Source organism: Perca flavescens, chromosome 3 (genome assembly GCF_004354835.1).
Source record: "Perca flavescens isolate YP-PL-M2 chromosome 3, PFLA_1.0, whole genome shotgun sequence".
Lineage (NCBI taxonomy): Eukaryota > Metazoa > Chordata > Actinopteri > Perciformes > Percidae > Perca > Perca flavescens.
Window position 1 is genome coordinate 14,733,275 of NC_041333.1, and position 24,623 is coordinate 14,757,897.

Below are 24,623 nucleotides of genomic sequence, written 5' to 3' on the forward strand. Positions count from 1 at the left end.
TGCCCATTACAGGCTTTGCAAACAGCGTCCAAGACCTGTTGATGTGGATGCTAGAGTCTTGGATGCTAGATAGAAGTTGGCACGAGTCCGACATTTCTTTAATGACTGTGTTATGTGCCTTGGATGAGCAGAGCGTGTGTACGGTGTAGAGAGAAATGGAAGGGACTGACACCTGGTGTAGCCTTGGGCCACACAGCATCTCTCTGCTTTATTCAATTCCCTCTGGCCATCAAAAAAAAAAAAAAATGTATCTAGATTCACTAAAGAGAGGAAGTTGTCTCTGAAGGCTGCAGTCTGGCAACCATATTTCACACACTTCAAAAGAGGGCGTGGGAATGAAAACAGACCAAATTGTTGCCCTGGACATGCAGCGATAGAACAGCTTCTCGCCTACGTGGGCAAATCTGAGCCCTCTCTTCTTGCTCTTACTCTCATAGATGCTCTCCCACTCGTTTTCTCGTTTTTCTGTAACATATATACAAACATTTATTTCCTAGTTATTTCTTCTAGTCTCTTAACGATATGTTTGGTAGCTGCAGCAAAACTCACAGGTTAGGTCACCAGTCTTTAAAAAGGAACTCCACAGAGGGAAGAAGCACAAGGAAAAAGGCCGCAGGGGAAAAAATAAAAAAATTCAATGACCACTTTTGGTCAAAAGCTGCAGCAGTCAGCACCGCGGCCTAAAATTTAATTTCCCCTACAAGAACAGCTATCCTCTATGTCTTTGGCTGCCTATTTTTAGCATGTTATCGTTCAGCCTCAATCAGACCACAGCAGTCAAACTGAAGTCAGACGCTGTCAGGCCCCAAAACAGCATGGAGCTCCTCAACAACCAGAAAATGTGTAATGTTTAATGTACAAGCTGAAGCATAGAGAAGATAAGATGAGAGATGGAGGAAAATGGGATACCCTGTCACTTACAGTTTGTGTGATTTGTGCTGTCAGATGAGGTCATAGTTTAAGTCCTGAGAAACAATGCCAGTCTTTAAGCATGCCATGACTTCATGATAAATCAGTGTTCTCATGTTCCCATCTCAAATGCTCTTTGTCCCTTCAACTGACAACTTTTCTTTTTAAAGGGTCTATTGCTTTGTAAAGCTGTTTCTTTGCTGCCCTGGATGCGCTGCCACATTCATGTTGGAGAACATCAGTTAGCACCAAGGACGCAAAAAGAAAAGGACATCATTTCCTAGCTGCAAACAAATATTGAATGGGATGGGGGGGGGAGGGGGAGCAAATCAGTGATCTAATGACCCACTTCAGTTATGCTTTGCTCATAGTATTGAGCTCATGATATTTGACTTTCTCCATATCGCCCAACCCTAGCTGCATGTATATGCCTCTATGAAGCACTCCGATTTGACTTGATCCTCCTCCTTCCAGCTATAATCATGTTAGACCATGGGGACTATGCTGTCTGCATCCTAAAAAAATTGTTTTGGCCAAAAAAAACCAAAAAACAAACATGAGAGGTGGATATTTTTGGCTTGATTTTTAGCTGTAAATAGACAAGATGCAGTTGCCTTGCCTTTTGGAAGAGAACAGACATGTGTGGTTGAATGCGTGTGCAGGGCTGTAGCAAGGAATTATGGGATCCTACGCACAGCTGTTGATCCTCGGCTCCTGCTGCATGTATCTACAAATACTCAACGACAAATGCCCAAGGCTGGATTACTAATTGCCTCCACGGCCCCAATATCTCCAGGCTTGCAGTGCTTTACCTGGTTTGGCCTTGTATGGGAATATGCACCACTAACGCACAATATCAACTGACTTGATAAGGGCCTTAAAGTGGGCCCTGCTTTATTACCGGACCTCGAGGCCCGGTCTTAAAGAGGATCTTTGTCTCAAAAAAGTAGTTTGAAGACCTTCATCAATACAGTATTGTGCTTAGGGGTTACATATTCCTGAAAGCAGCTCATCTTTGCCCCCCACCTCTGGCAGGCTGATCCAGCCCTCCAAATGTCCACAAAGTATCACCTCCACACTTAAGTAGATTTAATAAAATGCTATGAATCCGATACATCCCTCATTCATCAGCTGACACAAATATTTGCTCTGAAAAGTTAAAATTGTGGCAGCTGGTCAGAAGAATAGGTTAAGCAGTTAATTCAATTCTATCACTGGACTCTAATCCCTTCTGATGGGCTTTATTTGACATCATTTTCAACACTTGATAAAGCTATTTAGTAATTTTATTGTTTAAAAAAATACATTCATTGTTAGATGCTGTTCTAACAAGCATAGCCTACTTTCATCTTAAAAATGCCCCATTCAAAGTCTAAGGACAATTTTGGCTTAGTTGTCTTAGTTGTGGATTTAATACATTTTGGACAGTAAACCAGACATGATAAATACAAAACACTGATAGATACACAACTGGAGCTTACTTAAGGCATCTTAACCCAGACACTTTAGGGGCCCCTACAGCTCAGTTTGGGGTCCACGGGTACCCAAACAGGTGTATGTGGTGTAGAGACGTGAGAGTAATGTGGACTGGATGCCTTAAAAAGACACACATACAGACAACACCTTGTCTTTATCCCCCACACTGTAGCCTACTCACCTCTCCTCCATGGCCATCAAAAATCCCAAATATAGACGGGTGACTCTTGTTGACGATGTCGGTGAGCACCTCGAACCTGTCCTCCATGTGGTCTCGCCGGCCTTGGATGGAGTACACGGCCACGTTGTTGCTCTTGAACTCCCAGGTCTTGGAGAACTCCGCGTCCAGGACGTCCAGCCCACCGAACCGCTCGTTCTGCATCATCTCCGCCACTTTCCCCTTGACCATCTTGACCGCATCCCGGCTGGACTTGACGATGGTCTTCACTTCGTCCGTGTGAAAGAAGTAACTCCATAGAGCCAGGCTGATACACAGGAGGAACAAGGTCTCCGGTCTGAGCAGAAAATAACGCATGATCCGACCTAATAGAGACAGCAGGGTCATTGTATCCTCTATCATTTATTTATTCACATGCAGGAAATCGCGGCAGGTTGTGTGTCGCTCGCCCCAGCCGCAGATTTCAGTCCATCGTTGTTCGTGTGAGTGGTTTGGTAGCGGTGAAACAGACACATTTAACCGAGCGTTTCACACCGGGACACTATACAGATTATACTAAACGAGTGTCACTTTAGTGCATTTTTAAGGACACACCAGGCAGAAGGTAAGGTCTTAGCGTACGTACACAGACCCGGGAACAAACGCGATGCTCCGGCTGGTTCCCTTCTAGCATGCAGCCCCGCAGTGAGCCACCAGCGGCTGTCCGTTGACCATCTGATGCGGTCCGAGAACACCGACTCCTCTGGGCAGAAAACGCAGGTCGCCCGTTTGGACTTCAAATTAAGCCAGTGTGGTGGCTAAAGTACAGGTGTGGGCAGCGTCTCTTCCTGGCCAGCCCCGCTACGGTTCCCAGCTCTGAAAATAGCGGTCTGTTGAAACCCCCACATTCCCAGCTGCCACACTGGCTGCGACTCTCTGCTGCTGACTGACTAAACGGGGGTGCTGCCTTCAGGTGCAGCTCGTAATGTCCCTCAAACGAGTGAGTGACCCAGAGGAGGCAGTGTGATTAATCTCTATAGGCTTATGTATGTGGTAGGGTAAGGCATATTTAATCTTTTATAATAGTTTGCCGTGTAGGCTACATTGTCACAAAGTATCCACAAATAAGTCTGTTATATGAATGGGCTCATTACAATAAGGAAATATATAGACAAAAAAATGTCAGATTAATTGCTCACACAGCCTACACCAGACCGAATGTATTGTATGTCTAGAAACATTCAAATAACTTTGAATTATATCTTGCACAGAATAATTGATTTGAGTATAGAAATTAATGCAAAGCACCTTTAGGCCTATTTGAAAAACAGAGGCAATTTAAAGTGCTTTGCATTAAGATAATAAATGCATCAGAATGACATTTAAAAACACAATAAAACGCCAAATCCAAATGGAATAAAATTAGATTTTTAAAAAGAAGATAAAGAAATATAGCCTAATACAATCATTGAATGATAACATAATAAAATCATATCATCAGTATGAGTTCACTGAAATTGTATTATCCCCCGGCCCTACCCAACACCTGTTACATTAAGACTTCAGCTGGAGCAGTGGAATAAGAGTTCCAGCATCTTTACATATTGTGGTTTCATTTAATCACAAAATACTGCACCATAGCTCTTGAAATGATCCAAATGATCAAAATTATTGAACTTTATTCAATGTAATTCTATTAGGTTACAGTAAACTATATAAGAGTTAGGGTCAAAATTGGTATTGGTTCTGTGTTTGCTAAGCAAATTTTACATATAGCCTAACTGGGTAAAGCGATTTGGACACGGCTTTGCATATTGTCCATTAATAGTCACATCTTGGTAGTGTACATATTCCCACGCTTTCTGTCATTGTGCATTTACTTTTAGCCTACTCATAGAGCCTATTTAACGCATGATCGTTAATGTTCGCTCGTTTTGAGTTGGATATTTCCGACAGCACCCGAAGGCATTCAGGGAGCTGCCATACCACAGGTGTGCCAAAAGGCCAAAAACCGTGGTTTATAAATTCTTCAACACAGGTTCCTAATTTTGCAAATTTCATTGTAACAATTTACATAATCAGATGAATAATCGCAAAATTGAGCACTGGATTTCCAACTGTGTAACTGCCCCAGACACGCAGGGGTCCCACCACATCCCGTTGGTTGGTTTTCATAGTGTGTTAACTAAAACTGAGCTAGGCCTACATGGACCTATGGAATCTTAAATCCTATTTAAGTCAAGCTTACATGCTATACATTTCTCGACAATATTCAAGTTATGTATTCACTTCGGGGGCTTGGCCATAATGTTTAAGATAGTCATACAGTATGTAGCCTAATACATTTTGTATGGCCTATCCACATTACGTTGCAGCAGGGCAGCATTTTAGATATTGGGACATGATAAAGTTACTTCTCTCTTTTTTCTTTTCTTTTTTTTCTGTTCTTACATTTTTATTTCATTTTAAGTAGCAACTTGTGTCAAATGACCTTTTATTCTAATGTCAGATTTCTAACAGTTGTATTTATACTATTGCTCAGTACTATGAATTAGTTAATCTAACCATTAAATGCCAAATATGTTTTATTTAGCCTTTTATTAGCTTATTAAAATGTTTTTGAAGGACATTTATTCAGGCAGACAAAAACTGTCCCGGGGTCCTTGAGTATTGCATGACGTCACCAAGCCTCCCTCGATCCTCGGTGGGGAAAACGTGGAGGACTGTTTACGGTGTGTTGTGGATTTCCCACCAAAATAACTTTAGTAAGTTTTGTCATTACACGCTTGTAGCAGCTGTAGCTATCGTATACTTTTGGTTGACATTGTGTGCTTGTTTCTTTACGAATATATTTTAGAATCACCCATAAAAACTAGCAATTTAGCTTCTAATGCTAACTCTCTGATACTGAATGGTGAGCTGATGCTAGCAGCGTTATAGCCTGCCCTGCATCTTTTTTTCAGTGATCTAACATTCTTTTTTTATAGCTGTCTTTTTGTTTGTGAGTGGGAACAGCAAACCCATAGTATTATAATATTTACCTGCTGATAGAAATAATGTTTGTAGTTGTTACACAGTGCTCGCTACCAGCTGACGTTGGCTATACTCTAGCAGTCTTGTTACTGTCAAAGCTGTGCCTGTTAAATCTGGTATGTTTTTGTCCTCAGAGATCACAAAAATCCACTCATACACTGACCTGTCAAGTTGGCAAGAATGGAGTACATGCAAGCTCCTGCCACAAGCAGCCAGGGGAATATGTAAGTGAACATATATAAATGGTATTTATGTCCTCGAATCTGTTGTATTGTGTAAGGCCTGTCACATCATAGACCTTTCTCAAGACTGACTCAGTTTAGACCTGTCAAAGTAGCAAAACACATCTGTAACTATTAATATTGATTGCTCTGTAGTAGGCCAGCACATACAATGGCACACCTAAATGGTGTGTGCATTAAAGATTATTAGTGTTACATGTGTTTGTTAAGTTGAAATGCTCACAAAGAGAAAAGTTTGCCTTATTGACAGATGGATTAAAGCACACACTCCTTCGTATGTTGTGGTTACAAAGACTGGCATGCTATTTCAGTATTGAGTAATTAATTTGGATAGACTTGGGATCTGGCAATCTATCATAGTAAACATTTGGCCATTTTTGTTTTTCATATTGCATATGCTATCCTTGTATTACAGTTGAAAGTACTGATCATTGGGAAACAGTCAACAGTTGATTGCTGCACAGCAGTGGATTTACAGGTTATAAAGCACAGAACCATGGACAGCACACCGGGATAAAATGTCCCCAATCTAGCAGATGAATTTGAACAGGTTGCTGTTTGCATGCTAGTTGTCAAAACTCCAAGCTTCCCACTTGTACGGTAACACAGCAACTAGGAGTTTTCTAAACAGTCTGTGATTTCAACTGCTCTAGAGCACAATGTTAATGTCATTTTGACAAAACCATAGGCATCTAAATGTTCATTGCTGTGATTCATGATCTCATGTCAAATTGAGCTGTAACTTTAACGTTATGCTATGCAAGTGAACAGTTAGTGTTCACTTGCATAGCATGTTAAAGTTAACCAAAACATATGCCTTTTAGAAAGATGGAAGAAAACACAATAAAATAAACTGTGGTATGCCTTGGGAACTGGTCAGCAGTTATGTACAGTATAGTGGATGTTAACTTTATGAAAAACTCCCAAAACATATTTTCTTGATTGACCATTGAGGTGTAAAATGCCACATAATTTGGTTATGTCACTGAGTTTTACCAATGTTGCCTCTCTCCTCACCAGCCTGTGCTGTACATGTGGCGTCCCCATTCCTCCCAACCCAGCCAACATGTGTGTAGCCTGCCTGCGTACTCAGGTAGACATCTCAGAGGGAATCCCCAAGCAAGTCACAGTGCACTTCTGCAAGCAGTGTGAAAGGTTTGTTTCATGCTTTTTGCTCCTCTTAATTTTTTTTAACAACATGATACACAGATAGTATCATTGTTTCTCTGTAGAAAACATTTACATAAGGATTCACATAAAGTTATCTTGAGATTTTTTTGGAGGGGGTAAGTTGAGGCTTGAATGTACATCTTCTTCTTTTATGCAGGTACTTGCAGCCTCCAGCTAGCTGGGTGCAGTGTGCCCTGGAGTCCAGGGAGCTGCTCACCCTTTGTCTGAAAAAAATTAAGAGCTCGATGACCAAAGTAAGTATGATTCTTACTAATCTTCTCCACAACAGACAATTGCATATTTGCTTGTTTCAGTTCCATCTTGTTATTGAGCTTACTTGATTTTTAATATATTATTTTTAATATATTATATCTGATTGTGAAAGAAGTCAGTTTAGTACAATCTTTTTAGATTTTCCTAAGTTTTTTATGGGGTTGTGTGGAGAAAAAAGCTTACACACATGCAGTGACTCTTTTTTTTCTTTTCTTTTTATTGGCGTTCTGGTATTCAATACACACATTTCCGCTCCAGCTATGTATAGAACCACTTTTTAACACATCTTAACAAAAGAAAGAGAAAAAACACAGCAGGGATCGCACTATACACACATCATACTATTAAAAAACAAAAAAAGACCGTGTCAGACATGCAGTGACTCTTTTTATTGACAAATTAATTGGGGCTTCTTATAATATAATGCTTCCTGATACAATATCAGAAACAATGGCCTCAGAAATAACCATAAAGGTGCATTAACACCTTTTAACACAGTTCATACAAAAAAAACATTATAAACGTTATAGTATTCTTTGCAGGTCATGGATTGTGTTATGATAATATTGTGTCCACAGCATGTATCTAACTTGTTATTATGATAATGTTCACCGCAGTACTCGAGGCTCATGTTACTTTATGGATTCAACAACATCTCTGTCCTCACAGGTGCGTCTCATTGATGCTGGCTTCCTGTGGACAGAGCCACACTCCAAAAGGATTAAGATGAAACTGACCATCCAGAAAGAGGTGAGAAAACAGAGTGGAAGTGCTAAGTGTAAGATAGTGATATTCCAACGGAGGAAAACTGACCTCAGATGGACAAAAGTGTTTTTCATCTAAAGGTTACCTGGGTTCTTTTGTGAAGTAATTGTCAGCAAGCACAGTTTATGTTTGAAGGTAAAATGTTGATTTGTATATGTGAAAATAATAGTGTCATGGTGTAACACACGTGCGTGTTTGAGAGAAGTGGGTTTTTGCCAGTGGCTGTCATCTCATCTCGTTGACCTTTAGTGAGAACCTGAGTCCTGTGCTTTTTAGGGCCAACTCTTTTGTTTGTGCTGTTGGAGAGTCTGTATAATTCTGTCTCCAGATCCCACTGGTCAGATGTATCTAAATGGCTGAGAACTGGCAACATGGAAATATGTCAGGGTTCCCCCCCCCCCCGAAGTGAATGACAGAGAGAGTTTTTGTCACTGTTTGCCATGCTGTCAATAGATATGGTGTAACTTGTTGCTGTCTTTGCCTCTTCAGGTGATGAATGGCGCTATCCTACAGCAGGTTTTTGTGGTTGAGTTTGTCATCCAGTACCAGATGTGCGACGACTGCCACCGTGTGGAAGCTAAGGACTTCTGGAAGGCCGTGGTTCAAGTTAGGCAGAAGGTAGGAGTCTGTTACTGTTTTATTGTATTATTGTACTTGAACTCTACTTACATTGTCAACCTTTTAAAAAAAAACAAAAAAAACAAACATTTTTAAACACTTTGCATGCATGCACGCATGCTATATGCTTAGTTTAACATATGTATTGATTAGTTGAAACATAAAAGCTGTTTTATTTTTGCCAAAGCGTATATTCTGTGAATCTGGTTGTCAATGTAGCAAGAGGGCTTGAAAAGTAAATTGATGCTGAATGGCTACAAAGGCTGTATACACACACATTCACAGGAATGTTGGGCAATTGCATGTTTGCCTCTGCACCCCTTAATCATGACCCTGTGTTTCACTCCCATTAGAATTTGTTTATTTTGGTTCCTCTCATTTTTCCATTTTAAGTGTTCCCGGTTTACTCTCTCTTTTCACAATCCTGTTATTTTGTGTTGATTTTGCAATTGCGTGTTAAAGACTGAAGCTGTGACTGTGTGTTTTTTATGTTAAATGACCGTAGAGCTCTAGGTATATGGCAAGATAAACAACACTTGATCCTAGGGTTGCACTTTTTCCTTTTTATGACTGATGTGTGGAGGTAAATCAGGCTTAGCTACAGTGCTACAAAGACCATAGATTTATGAGATGATTACTCAGGAACAAGCTTCAGCCGCTGTTACCACTTAACTAAGCTAAGATACCCTTGGTGGACTTGATACCTTCTGCAGCTACTTCTCAATAAAGTCACTTCTCTTCACTGAAAAGTTTTTTACCGTGAAGCGACTATACAGGAAGTTAGGAATTGGCAGCATACAAAATCATGAACGGTCTACTTGTTCTCACTTGTTTCCCAACAGTGTTTTGAGGTTTATATCAATACATGTTTAAATAATTGGGGCATGAGGCTGAATAGATATGAATCTCTGTATGATGATGCTGAAAAATGTGTTTACTTTTACAGACCGTTCATAAAAAGACATTCTACTATCTAGAGCAGCTGATTCTCAAGCACAAACTCCACCAGAATGCCCTCAACATCAAAGAAATCAATGGTAGGTCAATGGCATATGGATTCATTTATTTCATTTTTGCATGTTTGATAGTATACAAATCTTTAAAGGGAGGGGCCTGCTATATTCCTCAGTGGGGACCTTGTCTGATTCGTCACTGGCGTAACTAATGTGGATTAGAACCGAGCAGAACATAATGATGTGTCGAGTGTTAATTACCTCGTACCAGACAGCAAGCCATGCATGCATATCACTGGCCCCAATCAGTCCACACGGCTGTCCTCGTGTGGGCCTCAGAGGAGTGCGTGCGCTGTGCATCTAATCAGTGTGCTGTAATCAGAGCAGGCATGGCATATCAGATTCCTGCAATGCAAGCTTGATTCATACCCTATGTAGAGACGCTAACTGCTACATCACACACATGCGCACGCACACACGCACAAAGGCTGTGCACTGAGGTTCCAGCTCAGCAGCAGCTCTCTGTGCTCTTGGATGGTGAAGTGGAGTTTTGTCTGTTGGTGTAATTTAAATCATCTCCATATCTCGGCAGGACTTAAAAAGCTTTACGAAGGCTACAACATGTGGCTGCCATGTTTTCTCCCATCTTCATCTGCTCTCATGTGTGTGTCGTATGCAGTGCATATGTATTCTGCAATGGTGTTGACCCGTGAAGCACGCCTGTGATAAATTTATGGGTGGTGATGTTTGATGGTATTTCTCTCCTCTCTCAGATGGGATTGATTTCTACTATGGCTCCAAGCAGCACGCTCAGAAGATGGTCGACTTCCTCCAGTGCACCGTGCCCTGCAGGTGAGCGTCGCCTCGGCCTGTGTCTATGACAACATCATCCGCATGCTCAGTATTAAAACAACAACATTCCCCCTTTTTATTTAAATGCTAATCACAAGAGGATTTAAACTGATTATGACACTCCAGACATTTATGACCAAATATGGCAGTGTCACAGAAAATAATTTGCTAGTAGGCGTTTAGCAAAATGTAGGTTAAAGTATAAAATGTCCTAATGAAAGAAATGCATGAACAAATAATACAGCTCTGTTAACGAACAATATTCATAATTTTTTTTTACTAGTGTGCTTTTATCACTATTTATGTTAATAATTTGCAAAAACCCTTACGCGTTTCATTAACAGTCATCTAGATGTTGTCATGTCGTGTGCTCATTATCTTCTTGCATTCAGTCCCTTTTTATTATGACAATGTATGACGTCTGATGATGATGATGATACACTTTCTTTTCTATTTTAAAGGTCAAAGACATCCCAGCGCCTCATCTCCCATGACATCCATTCAAACACGTACAACTATAAGAGCACCTACTCTATGGAGATCGTACCCGTCTGCAAGGTATACAGCTCTGTGATTTGTTTTTAATTCAAGTTTGATTTTGTTTCACTCGATTAATCCAGTGTTGGAGACACACCCATATCGGCTCAGCACCTTAGACAAGCCAGAGAGAGCAGTCCTATTTCTTTACACCTCACCTCTGGGGCATCACTTTTTTAGTTTAGTAAAATGTTGTGTCGGAAAGCTGTCTTGGGATCTGCTGACATGCAGATGAAAGCCTGAGGCATGTTATATTTGGCTTTGACCCTGGATAATAAATTAAACTCAAACATAACTTTTACATTAAAACTAAGGTAGGGATGGAGATTCTTGGCAGGTGTGTATTCGTTACTCTCGATAGTTCCTTCATCTCCTTTGACATTTAGCTTTAGTTCTGTGCTTATCGTAGCAGTACATAGACTTGGGTGTGGTTTTTTTATAGCATGTTTGAATGACATTTTCAACGAATGAGAACAGGAATCCGATTAGTGCTGTGCTTGTTTTGCCATCAACAGATAACATCTTAATTGGATTATAGTGTTTAAACTTTAGACTATATGACGAGGGCTTTTTTTTTTTCGCACACACTGTGAACTTCTAGAGCAAGTCTGAAGTCTTTTTACCTTTCCTTCAACCTCAATTTGACCCCCGGGTTGTCTGGTTTTGTCTGGTTGCCAGGACAACGTAGTGTGCCTTTCCCCACGGCTGGCGCAGAGTTTGGGGAACATGGGTCAAGTGTGTGTGTGCGTCCGTGTGACCAGCACCATCCACCTGATTGATCCAAACACCCTGCAGAGTGAGTATTTCTACTTCTTCTACTGAGTTCGCTGAGTCCTAACAGGTCCAACTGACACCACAGTCCAGTAGGGCTGGGACGATATGCTTTTGTCCCTATTCGATTCTCCTTCTTCTTTTAAGATTCTTTTTTGGGGCATTTTTAGGCCTTTACTTCCACAGGATAGATGAAGACATGAAAAGGGAGAGAGAGGGGGGAACGACCTGCAGCAAAGGGCTGCAGGTCGGAGTCGAACCTGCGGCCGCTGCGTCGAGGAGCAGACCTCAATATATGTGCGCCTGCTCGACCAACTGAGCTCAACCGGCCACTATTCGATTTTTTTCACGATACATGGCTTTCGATTTGTATGGTGATTTTCAATTATTGTGATTCTAGAAGTATTTGATATTATTGAATATTGCGATTTTCTTTTCCTTCTTTAACAAAAAACAAAAGTTGAATAATCCACTTCTGGAGACAATGTAACATGAGACATTTCTAAAAAATTTATTGTTTTCTAAAAAGAGTGCACATCAGTCAGTCAGTCTGACATTTATTTCATTTGTAAAGAAGTACCTCTGGGGTAAAGAATGGATATGTGAATTTTTTTTTTTTTCTCATCCGTACAATCCAATTTAACTACAATTTACTTGTGGTTTAATATAGCTGCTCTTGTGTATCTGGTTGTTGTCAGCTGAGTTGAAGTTTGAATCATTGCTCATCAATTCAGTAATGTGAGCTCTATATATAGACCACGTCTGAGGTTTCCAATGCTTTTTGAATTCGAATTTGTTTATTTGGCACAATAAAATCAAGACAACAATAACACAAAAGGTTAAATAATAAAAAATAAAGATTGTGCAGGTGAGTTTAAGAAAACCCCTAGGGGCTCATAGGAGTCTCACCTAAGGAAGAGGGGATTAATATAGATGATGAGTGTTTACAGGTGTCCTAAACAACAAATTGAACACAAGTAAGCACTGAATAAAAAAATAAATAAAAATAAAAACATAAGGTTGGCTACATAAACATCAAAGGCATAAAATAAATTACAATAATATAGATAAAATGAGGATATGTGGACTGATATGTGTAAGTAGAAATGGCGGACAGCAAGGCCAAACAAAATGTGATATGAATAGTTCAGATCAATACAGCTGGTTAAGTTTGGTTAATCAGACAAGTCTTAAGCCTCTTTTTATAATTCTTGACAGAAGTTCATTCTCTCTAGTGAGCGATTTTAGCCCAAGATTTAGCTCTGTGTCAATTTCAATACAGTACACTGCGGGAGTAGACATTTAAAAAAAAAAAAAATCTCACGGTCATCCCATTCTAGTTGCTTATAGTAAACCACGTCAAAAATATCAATAAGACTAGTACTGAAACAATAAGCAGATCAACCGAAAATGATTTAACAACATTGATTAATAAGGGCATTTGTCAATGAAAAATCCTAAACATTCTCTGCTTCCAGCTTCTCAAATGTGAGGATTTAGTGCTTTTCTCTGTTCTTTGTGACTGTTGGGCGGAGAAAACGGCTAATATGATGCTACCTTGGGCTCAGGGGAACAGAGATGGGAGATTTTCACTATTTTGAATTGTTAGCTGAAGTCTTAGATTAGGCAACTCCCTTCATTAGTTCTGCATCTAACGTTATCGATTAATGTGAAAATGACGATAATTTCCTGAAGGTTCGGTTTTTCGGAAAATGGTAAAAAATGAATGTTAAGGTCTTGTTTTGTGCATCCGACAGTCAAAAGCTCAAGAAATTGAGTTTACTATCACACAAGTCGCATACGATCCTTTTTTGCTTTTATAAAAACTCAGTTTTTAAATGATTATCAAAATAGTTTCCTATTTCTGGTGATTGAAAAGTTACGAATTATTTCAGCTCTATATTTACTACGGTGTTGTAGTATTATACTCTTATGTGTATTTTATGATTTACACTTTAGCGATCACTGCCACAAGTTCAGCATATTCATGCGTTTGTGTCTTTGTGTGTAAAACAAGAAACATCATAGGCATGTCCTTTTGTTACCACGGTGATATAACGGAGTCATTGCGTGAGTGAAAGCCGTCAGCGCTGCACTAAGGTGACCCCAGTCTGCTGACCACATGTTCATCACAGTCGTCTAACTCAACAGCTTCCCTCTGCTCGCTGTCACAGCGCAGCACGAGACACGCTCCCAAAAAGAAAAGAAAACATTTTTTCCACATGCTGTTATAGCCAAGTCAGCTCATTTGGAGGGATTTATAATCAATACATAAATGCTGACAAATAGCGATAATGTGTTTCCTCTGTATCTAGGGTAATCACGTACTGTATTATGTGAGAGGCCGAGACGCTCCTCAACAGAATTCTGACATTCTGTAAGCATCCCACACGTTTTTAATTACTCTTCAAAGAGCAGGCTATTTTTGTTGCCGAATGTTTTTGAGCCGGCTGAGTAGCTGTAACAGCCTCAAGGCAGAGCTCTGTTCAGCACATTTTGGCTGCAGTAGGCAATTAACTTAGTATTAAAACTATTTGTGTTGGCGTTTGTCTGCTTCAGTTTACTTGAAATATACACAGAAAAACACTGTCTGGATTATTTGGAATACTGTATTGTATGTACAGACAGAAAAACACTGACAGATAAAGCTTCCTTTTGCACCCATGTGGCTTTTAAAGATAGGAACTTAGAATATGATGGAGTGTCTGAAAAACTGAAATGCTGTCATGAAAATATGTGATTTATCTCATTTCTCAAGTAAAAATGAGATGGTGCTATATAATTTGTGCTCACGTTTTGGGCTGTCTGCTCTAATGACTAGTCTTATCAGAGTAAAACTGTCAGTAATAAATACCTAAATAATCTCTTAACTCCTTAGTTGCTGAAGTGGATGGGAGCACATATTGGCGTTACCCCTTCAATAGTCTCTGTAACCCACGGCAACTGGAGGAGTTCATCGTGATGGACACTGACATCATCAGGAACCAGAAGCTGGGAGCTGGAGCTGGCATGAGGTCCAATAAGGTGTGTGGGTGTGGGTGTGGGGGTGGGTGGGTGGGGGTGTGGACCAGATTGCATTATGAGGGAACATTGCTTTTCTCTTGGAAGCAAAATCAATAGCGAAGCATTGGGTTATCCCTGATTCTGTATGCGGGATTCAGGCCAAAACTACGGGAACACACAGGAGTGTTGGTTTCGATGGCGCGGGGGATGAAGGTTGTAGGGACACGCTTCGCTCTCTCTTTACTCTGAATATTGCATCCGTATTGATGCAACTGTCTGAACAAACTGGAGGAAAAGAACAAGGTGTTTTGAAAGACTTGAAACTACATTTATATTCCCTGTGTGTGTCTGTGTGTGTGACAGCACACCCTGGCTGAGGTGTGGGTCCAGAAAACATCCGAGATGAACACCAGTCAGCAGTATCACTGCCGTACATTCCTGGGCCACCTGCTCAACATCGGCGACCTGGTGCTAGGGTGAGTACGGTCAGGTGGGCAGTAAAGACTTGATTGCAGGCTCTACACTTGACACTTCATGGCACGTGTACTTCTCGCACTACAGATTTGACTTTGCCAATTCCAACGTCAATGACGAGTACCTGAATAAGATGAACCCTCACCACGTTCCTGATGTGGTAAGACTCAACTCCTCCGTGAATAAACCTGGGCTTCCGTGATCCCTTTTAAGTAGCTATTGTCGACTTGATTAACACTGTCCTCTAGTGGCAACATGAAATACTGACTGTAGATGTGATCAAATCCTTGGAAAGAATACTACATTCAGGCATGGCATCACATAGGGAAAACTATGTAGACAAGTTGCTGTGGTGTTTTAATTGTGCAACCTCGATGTGGACCCTCTAAGGTGCTGATCAAGAAGAGCTACGACCGCAGCAGGAGGGCGAAGCGCAGGAACTGGAAACTGCAGGAGATGGAGAGAGAGCGAGAAGGCATGGACACAGATGATGAGAGGTAGGAGAGTAATGTGGAGTTTCTGAATTCTCTTGAAGTGAATGAATTAAAGCTTCAAGAATTTGAAATGTTATTCAACTCTCATGTTTAACTAGTCATCTTTAGAGGATAAGACTAGTGATATTCTTTATTAAAATTAATTAAAAATTAAAAAGACAAAATAATTTACTAAAACAGCTGGGCACAGTAGTTTTTAGCAAAAAATTACTCGAACTGGAGAAAATACTGCATTCATTGGGGACTATTTCCAGGCTTAGAGTAATGCATATTTGGTGCTCTAGTGAGTATTTACAGCAGCAAAATGTTGTTTGTTGGACTGGCTCAATTCAAATCACAGTGCCCATGGTCCACACACATGATGAAAACGCATGGCATTTCACAGTGTGGCTCATTTATGTGTTTTAATAGTTTTTTTTTGGCATCTATGGCACAAAGGATGGCGACACAGATAATACTAAATGATGTCAGTCAGATCAATTCATGGTGGTTTTGGTCTTTTCATTGGACACGTTGACAATAAGAAAAATTTAAAATATCCCCAGACTTGTCCTTAAATGCGATAGTGCTTTGTAAAGTTCTTGTAAAATATTCTTACAAAAAATAAGGTGAATACATCTAATGGCATTTTTCCATTACATGGTACCTGCTCAACTCGCCTCGACTCTACTCGCCTCGACTCGGTGCACTGTGCGTCCCTTTTCCATTGCAGATTTTAGTATCGCCTCAGCATGGCTGGTCGTCATAGCGACTGCCGTGGGCGTGGCTTGGTAGCGTTGCATCATTTCCTGGTTCTCCTTCTCCGTAAACAACATGAAATCAACAAGATAGTTAACTTTTCCTGCTCCAGATTTCCCACCGTGGTCAGAAAGAACAGGGGAGACACTTTGTTTCTCTCACTATATGACTCTAGAGTCACTACTCGCTGCGGAGCTAATCGCCGGCACTCTCTCACTTCTCCCTCGCTCACCAGCTACACACACACACACACACACACACAAGGGTAAACGCTTAATACCTGAAATGGTGAGTAAAGACATAACGTTGTTGTGCGTATTTAGTGAATGGTCTGAAAATGTGCCAAGGATGCCATGTATCCTGTAAATATTTTCTCTGTAATGTGGCACCACATAGGTTTTCCTTTTAACTTGCTTTTCTGTTTTCAGACAATACCAGGACTTCCTGGAGGACTTGGAGGAGGATGAGGCTCTGAGGAAGAATGTTAACATCTACAGAGGTGAGCAGCTGGACGCTGCAGACTTTTCACTGCACCAGTGTACTCAGACACTTTTGTTTATTATAGATGATGAGGTGGATGGACAGGTAATGAATAGAGGTTGATTTTTTAAATTTCAGATGCGTCAAAGATTCCAGTGGAGAGCGACACTGATGATGACGGAGCACCACGTGTGTCCCTGATGGAGATGCTGGAGGAGCTCAGCCTAACGGATGCAACAGGAGAAGAGGGGGCCGAGATGATGACTGACTAGCCGGTCAGCATCCTGCCTGTGTGACGCTGACAGCGGATCTGTCAAATACAGGTCCGCTGATGACACAGTTACACACAGAACTGAACTGACAGCAGATTGAGGACTGATTGAACCATTGACAAATAATGTTTCACACAGAAACAATCCACAGTTCATCGGACTGTGATGTAATAACTCATTAGTTAAATCCCGTGTGGGTTAAATTAGTGCCACACAAATATGCTTCTAAAGTACTCTTTTCTCCCTTTGCCATGTAACATTTTTGGAGTTATGTGAAAATGAAGTGCATCTATTTCACTATATCAAAATAAATAATTGTCCTATACTTTTCCTAGATGTTTTCTGCTTGGGGATTAAAAGACATTAGCTGGGTCCCAAATCCATACTACATACTAATTATATACACGAAGTACTCAGATGGCAATACAACTGCCACTTTGGAAAGCTACTGCCAATTAAACTTCACAAAAGTATATTATTATATAATTAAGGACTTTCATTTAAAACAAAAGCTCCTGAGTTCACTCTGCAAATTCTTTTGCCACCTGTGAGCATCTGGCAAAAAATGTGCACTGAGGGAGAGTAGTGTGCATCAACAGCACTCTCAAAAAACAATGCATACTGTCTGCTTTGAGTATATATTTTGGTTACACTTTACTTGAAGGTATCTACATAAGAGTGAAATGACACTGTCATGAATGTGTCATAAACATTATAAACAAGTCATAAATGTTTATGACATAACGCTTCTTTTAGTAAGTGTCATTCGGTCATGACAGTGTCATGTGTTCATGATAGTGTCATGTGACTTTTATGTAGATACCTTAAAGTAAAGTGTTACCTTTTATTTTGCACATGAAAACATCACATACTCAAAACCTGGCAAGTACTTTTCTATACATATCCACCAGAGGGAGCTTTGGGCCACTAACAAAACCGATGTAATGCATTCAAATAGCCACACTTGTAATAAGCCCGGCCAAGCCTGTTAATGGCATTATTTGCCTACCATGGGCATTATGTAAATACTCACCTAGCTGCACCACCTTTTCAGCCAAAGAGAGTGGAAAGTAATTATTATAATGTAAACATTATCAATTTTCTTTTTTTTTCTGTATGTCTTGATTCTAATATGTACTTGTGTATATAGCCTGTTATAATGGATCAAATGCTAGGACTCGGTACACTGTCGTGGACATTTTAAGCAACTTTATGGGAACATATGAAAAAGAGGAAGGGTATACTGTGTAAAGCAGCTGCCCTAAAAAGTGTAGTTTTAAATGGCTTAAAAGGACAGAGTTTGTATACATTTTAGGAGCAAATGCTTTGGATGATCCCTGATGATTTTAGGAATGTAAAACCATGAAATGTGCACACACACATCCTTCAGCATGACATTCAAACCATAATGTAACTTACGTTTTTGTATCACTAGGTTTGTTGCATGGCTGTGCAGACCTACTGATATGAGGCTTTATGTAATCTAAGACCCCAGAGGAATGTGTGTATCCCATGTCTGTGTGACATGTCTCGCGTTCTAACTTGAAGAGGGAGGAGGCGTCTTGGTCTTGTTTTTCACAAACCTGAGCTGGTGGAACGGTAAAAGAAAGTCAGTGAGATGAATCCCCTCTTGAGTGTTTAGGTGTGTGTGGGTTTGGGCAACAACAACGAGAGTAGGGGTTCTACTTTTATTTTTTTTCTGATCACCATCCTGTTGATCTGATTTCTCTGATTTTCTCACTATCTTTGCATCATGTGCACAAACTGAGCCCTTCTGACCCATTTGCTTTGCCTCTAGCCCCCTTACGTAATTCCTACCATTACAGACCGACTTTTTCTCGGTAGAAGAAGACCAATGGCATGTTGACGGAGCTTCGATTCCCAACAGCACCTGAGCTATTAAAAAGGTTGACATTCTGATTTGAATACTGATTTCCAAACTACTTTCAGCGAAGCAGGTCAGGACTGTTTATGCAAAGACAGTCGATAATTATACTACAAAGAGGTGTTAAATCTCTACAACGGGAAAATGTTATTCAGGCAATGTGTCTGGGATTAAACCAGTCCTCATCCTTGTGACGCTGACCAAATCGCAGTGAATCCATGCGTAACCAGTGCGTGTTTACACATCAGTAAGGAATAGCGTTGTCAAGTCAAATGCAAGAATTGAGCAGGTCAGCAAACATTATGCAGATAGGAGATAATGTTTTCTTAACTCTGTGTCTACTGTAATTGCCCTAAAGCAAAAGGGACAACTTCTCAGCTTGCTTGAATTTATTTTTTAGGGTTGTTTGAGTTGTGCATTTAAAGGTTCAGGTTTTTCACATCCCTCGTTTAGGCAGGGACTTTGAAGAGAATAGAGAAAACGTTTATATATTTTGTATCAGAGTATGCATATTAGGCTTTTAGTGGTTTTCCAAGACATATTAAGAGTTAGTTAACTCTGTGGTTGGTGCATAAAACGTTTCCTGATTCACACCTGACCAGTCACACGCCTCAGTCATTTCTCGGTTTCTGAGTTCTTGTATTTAATGTAAGATTATCATTCATAATTAACATGCATAATCATATATCTACCACCAAAATGCAGAAACACATGTATGCTAAATGTATGAGGACAAAAGAGCAGAGACTAATGTCTGATCCAAGATATTATTTGCATTTCTTTTTGAAAGTGCTAATTAGTTTTCAGAATGACACTGTGGTCCTATAAATGTTGTATGCACTGCAGTGGTATTATAGAAACACTGCAAAATATTCTTATCATGAAAGTGATAAAAATATGTATAGCTTGTTAACTTTTCCTATTTAGTCGTACAGTAAGTAAGGCTTAAGAGAAGCAGGACAGACAACTAAAGACTGCAGCTGAATATTAAGCTGTCAGAATTCTTTTTACGTTCAGTGTAAGATTTTATATTTGTTCAATATTTAGTGTCCATATAATAACCCGCATGATAATAATAACTGCTGACACGGTGTGTTATCCATCCTGCTGCCCGGTGGCTACTGTGGCGCGGTGTCGGGCTGCAGCATGGTGGGACAGATGTGTCACGGACTGAAGAAAGTTTAATGATTTTGCACAAAGACTTATCACGGCTGGATAACACCGACTCCTACTGAGCCTCAAATGTTCTTCTTTTGAACACACACACACACGCACACACAGAGCCCTCGGTCACTCCACCTACAGGTGAGTGTAAGCACTAGTAGTGGGTGTGGTGTCATTTTTTATAGTCTATGACCTACTTATAGGCCAGTGACAAACTGGCGAGGCAGCTTTTTGTTTTCACACAAAGCAGCGGAGCAGCAACAGCGGGTCGGGGGCTGTTGTCTGTAGCTCGTCCTGTAATTATCTCCATCAGTAGTAGATATCCAGGGGATCTCACGTCAGCTGCTAAGGTGAGTCTCAGCATATGGATTTGATTATAGCCTACACAATACAGGCTACAGTGAGTGCTCAAGAGCTGATATATCCCCTCTACAATATTCTTTCTATTAAACTGAGGAGTGATGGAATGTATCATTGCTATGTGCAGGTCATTATTCATTAATACATTTATACCATCTTTGCAGGGAGTTTAACTTTCGCTTAAGTTCTTTTGCAGTTTTGTGGGCCAAACTTGTTAATTGAGGTAGCCTGTTTATTAAGGCATTTGAATAAAGGTACCATCCAAATTCAGGTTAAAGGATGCTGATCACCATCTAAATGCTTGTAACTTTATTACAACAGTCCTAGTTATGTCAAGGAATTGTATTTGGTTACATCCTGCAGAGTAGACTAGCTATTAAAAAAAAAAGGACCTATCCAGTTTTTTTCCAGGTCAGTAAGCTACACCTGCAAGGCAAGGTAACTTTATTTACATAGCAACTTTCAGGAACAAGGCAATTCAAAGTGCTTTACATAAAACATTAATTAAAGAGATAATAGCACAACAAAACCGCTAAAATAGAATAACCGGTATAAAATACAATAATAAAGTTACAGTACAGTGTAAGAAATAAACAACTGATTTAATAAAAGACGGTGTCAAACAGAAAAGTCTTCAGCCTTGATTTAAAAGAACTAAGCGCTGCAGTGGACATGCAGTTTTCTGGGAGTTTTTGCCAGATTTGTGGAGCATAATTATAAAAACTGAACGCTGCTTCTCCAAATTTAGTTGTGATTCTGGGCACAGAAAGCAGACTGGATGGTTCATAATGTAACAAAAGATCAGAACTGTATTTTGTCCCTGAACCATTCAGTGATTTATAAACTAAGTAGTATTTATTATTGAAATCAATTCTTTGAAGGACAGGATATAAAGAACTGCAGTAATTTTTCTTCTTTCTAATTGATTTTCTTAGGGAGACATATGTAGTGCACCCGTTGACCTGTGTGGCAGGATCTGTTAATGCCTGCAACTATTATGTAAGGTAAAGTGTCTTACTTAATAAATGAATTATTCAAGGTGACCAAAATGGTGATAAAATTAAGGACCTTTATTTCAAACCAAAGCTCCTGAGTTCACTCTGCAGAGTATGACTAAAGACATTCTAATAGCACCCAGTACTTTATACAGTGGGGGATGGACTTAATCGCACAGCATAGTACGTCATCTGACAGCACATGTCATATAAACATATAGTTTTTAATTAAATAAGGCGTATTTAGAAAACTTGTACACCAATTACAGCACCATAATTCCTGCAAACACAGCTTTAGAACAAGCGAGTGTTATTTCATCAGTTTGTTAAAGTGCAAGTTTTGGCCTGTGCACGTAGAAAACTCTTCTCATCACCCTTCTCGCATAAGTAGCTCTTTGTAGGTGCCCCAGGTGTGTGGTAAGATGTGTATGTGTGCCAGGAAAATTAGTGAAGATGTTGGGACCCCTGGGTTTAATTTCATTGGTGTTTCTCTACCCACACAAATGAATCCTATAAGACCCCATGAGGCCTGCTTGGTTTCCCCCTCAGGGCTCTGCTGTGGGTTTGGGGGGGGGGCTGGGTTTGCATCTAATTCCCTTTTACACTTCCTTATTAATAAACACACAGCCCCAAGGACTATTTCTCATGTTGGTTACACAGTTATAATATATACAGGATAATATTAACACCGGGCAGAACATAGCTTAATCCGAGTATTAGTATTCAGGATTGAAAAATTATAGTGGTAGTTGGTATTTTTTCCAAAAACGGTAAATTCCTCTTGTTCAGGGTGTCCTCATTACATTGACCAACTAAAATACAGGTTTTATGTAAGAAGTACATCGTGATGGAAAGTAACTAAGTAGATTTACTCAAGTATACTAAACGTAAGTTGAGAGTATTACCATTTAATGGTACTTTTTACTTCAGCTCCACAACATTTCAGAGGAAAATGTTGGACTTTTTACTTCACTGCATTCGTTCGACAACTTTGAGGATTAAGGATTTACAAAATATATAATCAGCTCATACAGTATGATGCAGGGGTGGCCAACCAGTTTAGCATTAAGAGCCACGTCCACATTACAACAGCAACAGTGACTTCCAGATCTAATGACAGTCATAATACATAGCAGTTTTCATAGGTATTTTTTCTTACTTAGATTGACTCAGTGTGAAACCTGACAGTCTTTGTCATCCACAATCCATTTTAGGTTTGGTTGTTCTCAGTTGTGGCCACTCGAAGCGACTCTTTCACTCATTTGTCACTAGAGGGGCTTTCAAACAATCTGATTCAGCAGTAAAAGGGTTAATGAGGAAGGTGATCTGTGGCCACTGATTTTCCTCAGGTTGCAGAATCTGTCCATAAAAAAACTCTGCTGCATTATTTTTTATTTTAAAATAATTGGCAAATGTACTGGCAGATGCATTCAAATGCTTTTTATTTATTTTTTTTTTATTATCTGAAATGTTTAAAAAAGTAACAAAACAAAATCCACCAATAACACAGCACACAGTAAGAGCCTCAAAGGAGCAGGCAAAGAGCCGCATACGGCTCAAGAGCCACAGGTTCGCCACCCCTGGTATGATGTATCATTATAGATTAAACTAGCTGACAGTAGATGAAGTAGCTTTACTCCTAGCAACACCAAATACTGCTCACACATTTCATTTCTAATGATAATCCAATAATTTAGAATATTGACAGGGGCCATTCTTCTACCTTATGAATCCTTAGATTTTTAGTATTTAATATGTCTGTACTTCACATTTTGAATGCAGGACTTGTAGTGGAGTATTTTTATCTTCACCCCTCCCCCCCCCCTCCCCCTTCCAACCATCTCTTTCTTACAACTTGAATCTCACAACACTACACCTCCATTTTCCTTCCGTCCAGTTTGAAAGATGAACTTCAAGAACTTAAGGGAGTACCTGTCATGGCTGTACTACCAGTACCTGCTCATCACTGGCATCTATGTCCTGGAGCCCTGGGAGAAGTCCATCTTCAACTCCATCCTCTTTTCCGCCATCGCCATGGTGATCTACACCTCGTATGTCTTTGTGCCCATCCACGTGCGCCTCGCACTGGAGTTTTTCTCTAAGATCATCGGCAGCCAGCCTGAGAGCACCGTGGCACTCATGAACTAAAAGATGGAGAGAATATGGAGGAAAAAGAGGCAGCAACTGGGTGGATTAGCACCTCAGATAATATGAAAATATGAAGATCTTAATGAAATGATCTGGAAATCAGAGCCTTACTATCTTCTTTACATCCCAAGCCCTCTGGCATTACCCCGTGGTATTAGACACACAACTCTACATTACTTTCACCCCTGTCGCTGTGAAACGTCTTGTGAAATGTTGATTGTCCTATTTGTTTTTGTCTTTCTCACCATATGTCCTGCGTGAGTGCATACCACCTCTGGGTTTTGCATGATAGGGTTATACATTGGTAGTACATAGTACTCGTCTCACTACAAAATACTAGACTCTCTTCTTTCCATCATGACTTTTATGCTACATTCCCACTTCCAAAAAAAAAAAAAAAAACGTGTTAGAGACAGATTCAAAAGTGTTTGTAATCAAAGCAGCAGAGGCGGAGATATCCTGACTTTTAGTCTCAAGTCAAAACCCTGAAACACCCTATTTCCCCATAAAATAACTCAATAGGGTATTTTCGTAGACCCTCCCTGACTGGTTAACACCCACACCTTTAAACCCAACACCCCAAGCCATTTACTATGTAGTGCACAAAATTCTCTGTCGTTTTATATTGTCTAAATTAGAAGTGTGAAATTTATGCAATGTTTAGTGCCCTCAAACGTGCCAACAATAGAGCAAAAAGAGTTGTGTTCTAGGACACTATTTTCTACCATAAATCCCATATAGCAATCATTGCATTTCATAGATGCAAAATGATTCCTAAGTGTCTGAATTCTAAACGTACTGCTCACTACAGAATGAAGTGGTTAGCGAGGGAGGGCATGGTTTATACACAGCCT

The 24,623-nt window shown here is 40.1% G+C and overlaps 3 protein-coding genes across 4 annotated transcripts in view; 2 read left to right on the forward strand and 1 right to left on the reverse strand.

Annotated features, from left to right (window-relative positions):
• Nucleotides 1–3,541, reverse strand: part of ppm1lb (protein phosphatase, Mg2+/Mn2+ dependent, 1Lb) — a 46,362-nt gene extending 42,821 nt beyond the window's left edge. The window contains exon 1 of the mRNA XM_028573008.1: nt 2,567–3,541. Within this exon, the coding sequence (XP_028428809.1) occupies nt 2,567–2,965 (399 nt within the window). The 5' untranslated portion in view covers nt 2,966–3,541. The remainder of the gene's footprint in view (nt 1–2,566) is intronic.
• Nucleotides 3,542–5,173: 1,632 nt separating this feature from the next.
• On the forward strand, nt 5,174–17,542 carry nmd3 (NMD3 ribosome export adaptor). Of its 2 annotated transcripts, none has more exons than XM_028573006.1 (16): nt 5,174–5,307; nt 5,710–5,799; nt 6,838–6,972; nt 7,145–7,241; nt 7,930–8,010; nt 8,515–8,643; nt 9,590–9,680; nt 10,370–10,448; nt 10,910–11,006; nt 11,664–11,781; nt 14,635–14,780; nt 15,123–15,235; nt 15,321–15,393; nt 15,624–15,730; nt 16,894–16,964; nt 17,084–17,542. In XM_028573006.1, exons 2-16 carry the CDS (start codon nt 5,756–5,758, stop codon nt 17,215–17,217), a joined length of 1,515 nt encoding a protein of 504 aa, XP_028428807.1. In that variant the 5' UTR covers nt 5,174–5,307; nt 5,710–5,755; the 3' UTR covers nt 17,218–17,542. The 2 variants fall into 2 exon arrangements, with proteins under 2 accessions (XP_028428807.1, XP_028428808.1); XM_028573007.1 differs by having other exon boundaries at nt 5,174–5,274.
• A 5,984-nt stretch (nt 17,543–23,526) lies between these two features.
• On the forward strand, nt 23,527–23,769 carry sptssb (serine palmitoyltransferase, small subunit B). The gene has a single exon (XM_028573956.1). The coding sequence runs from the start codon at nt 23,527–23,529 to the stop codon at nt 23,767–23,769; it is 243 nt and encodes an 80-aa protein (XP_028429757.1).
• The last annotated feature ends 854 nt before the right edge of the window (nt 23,770–24,623 follow it).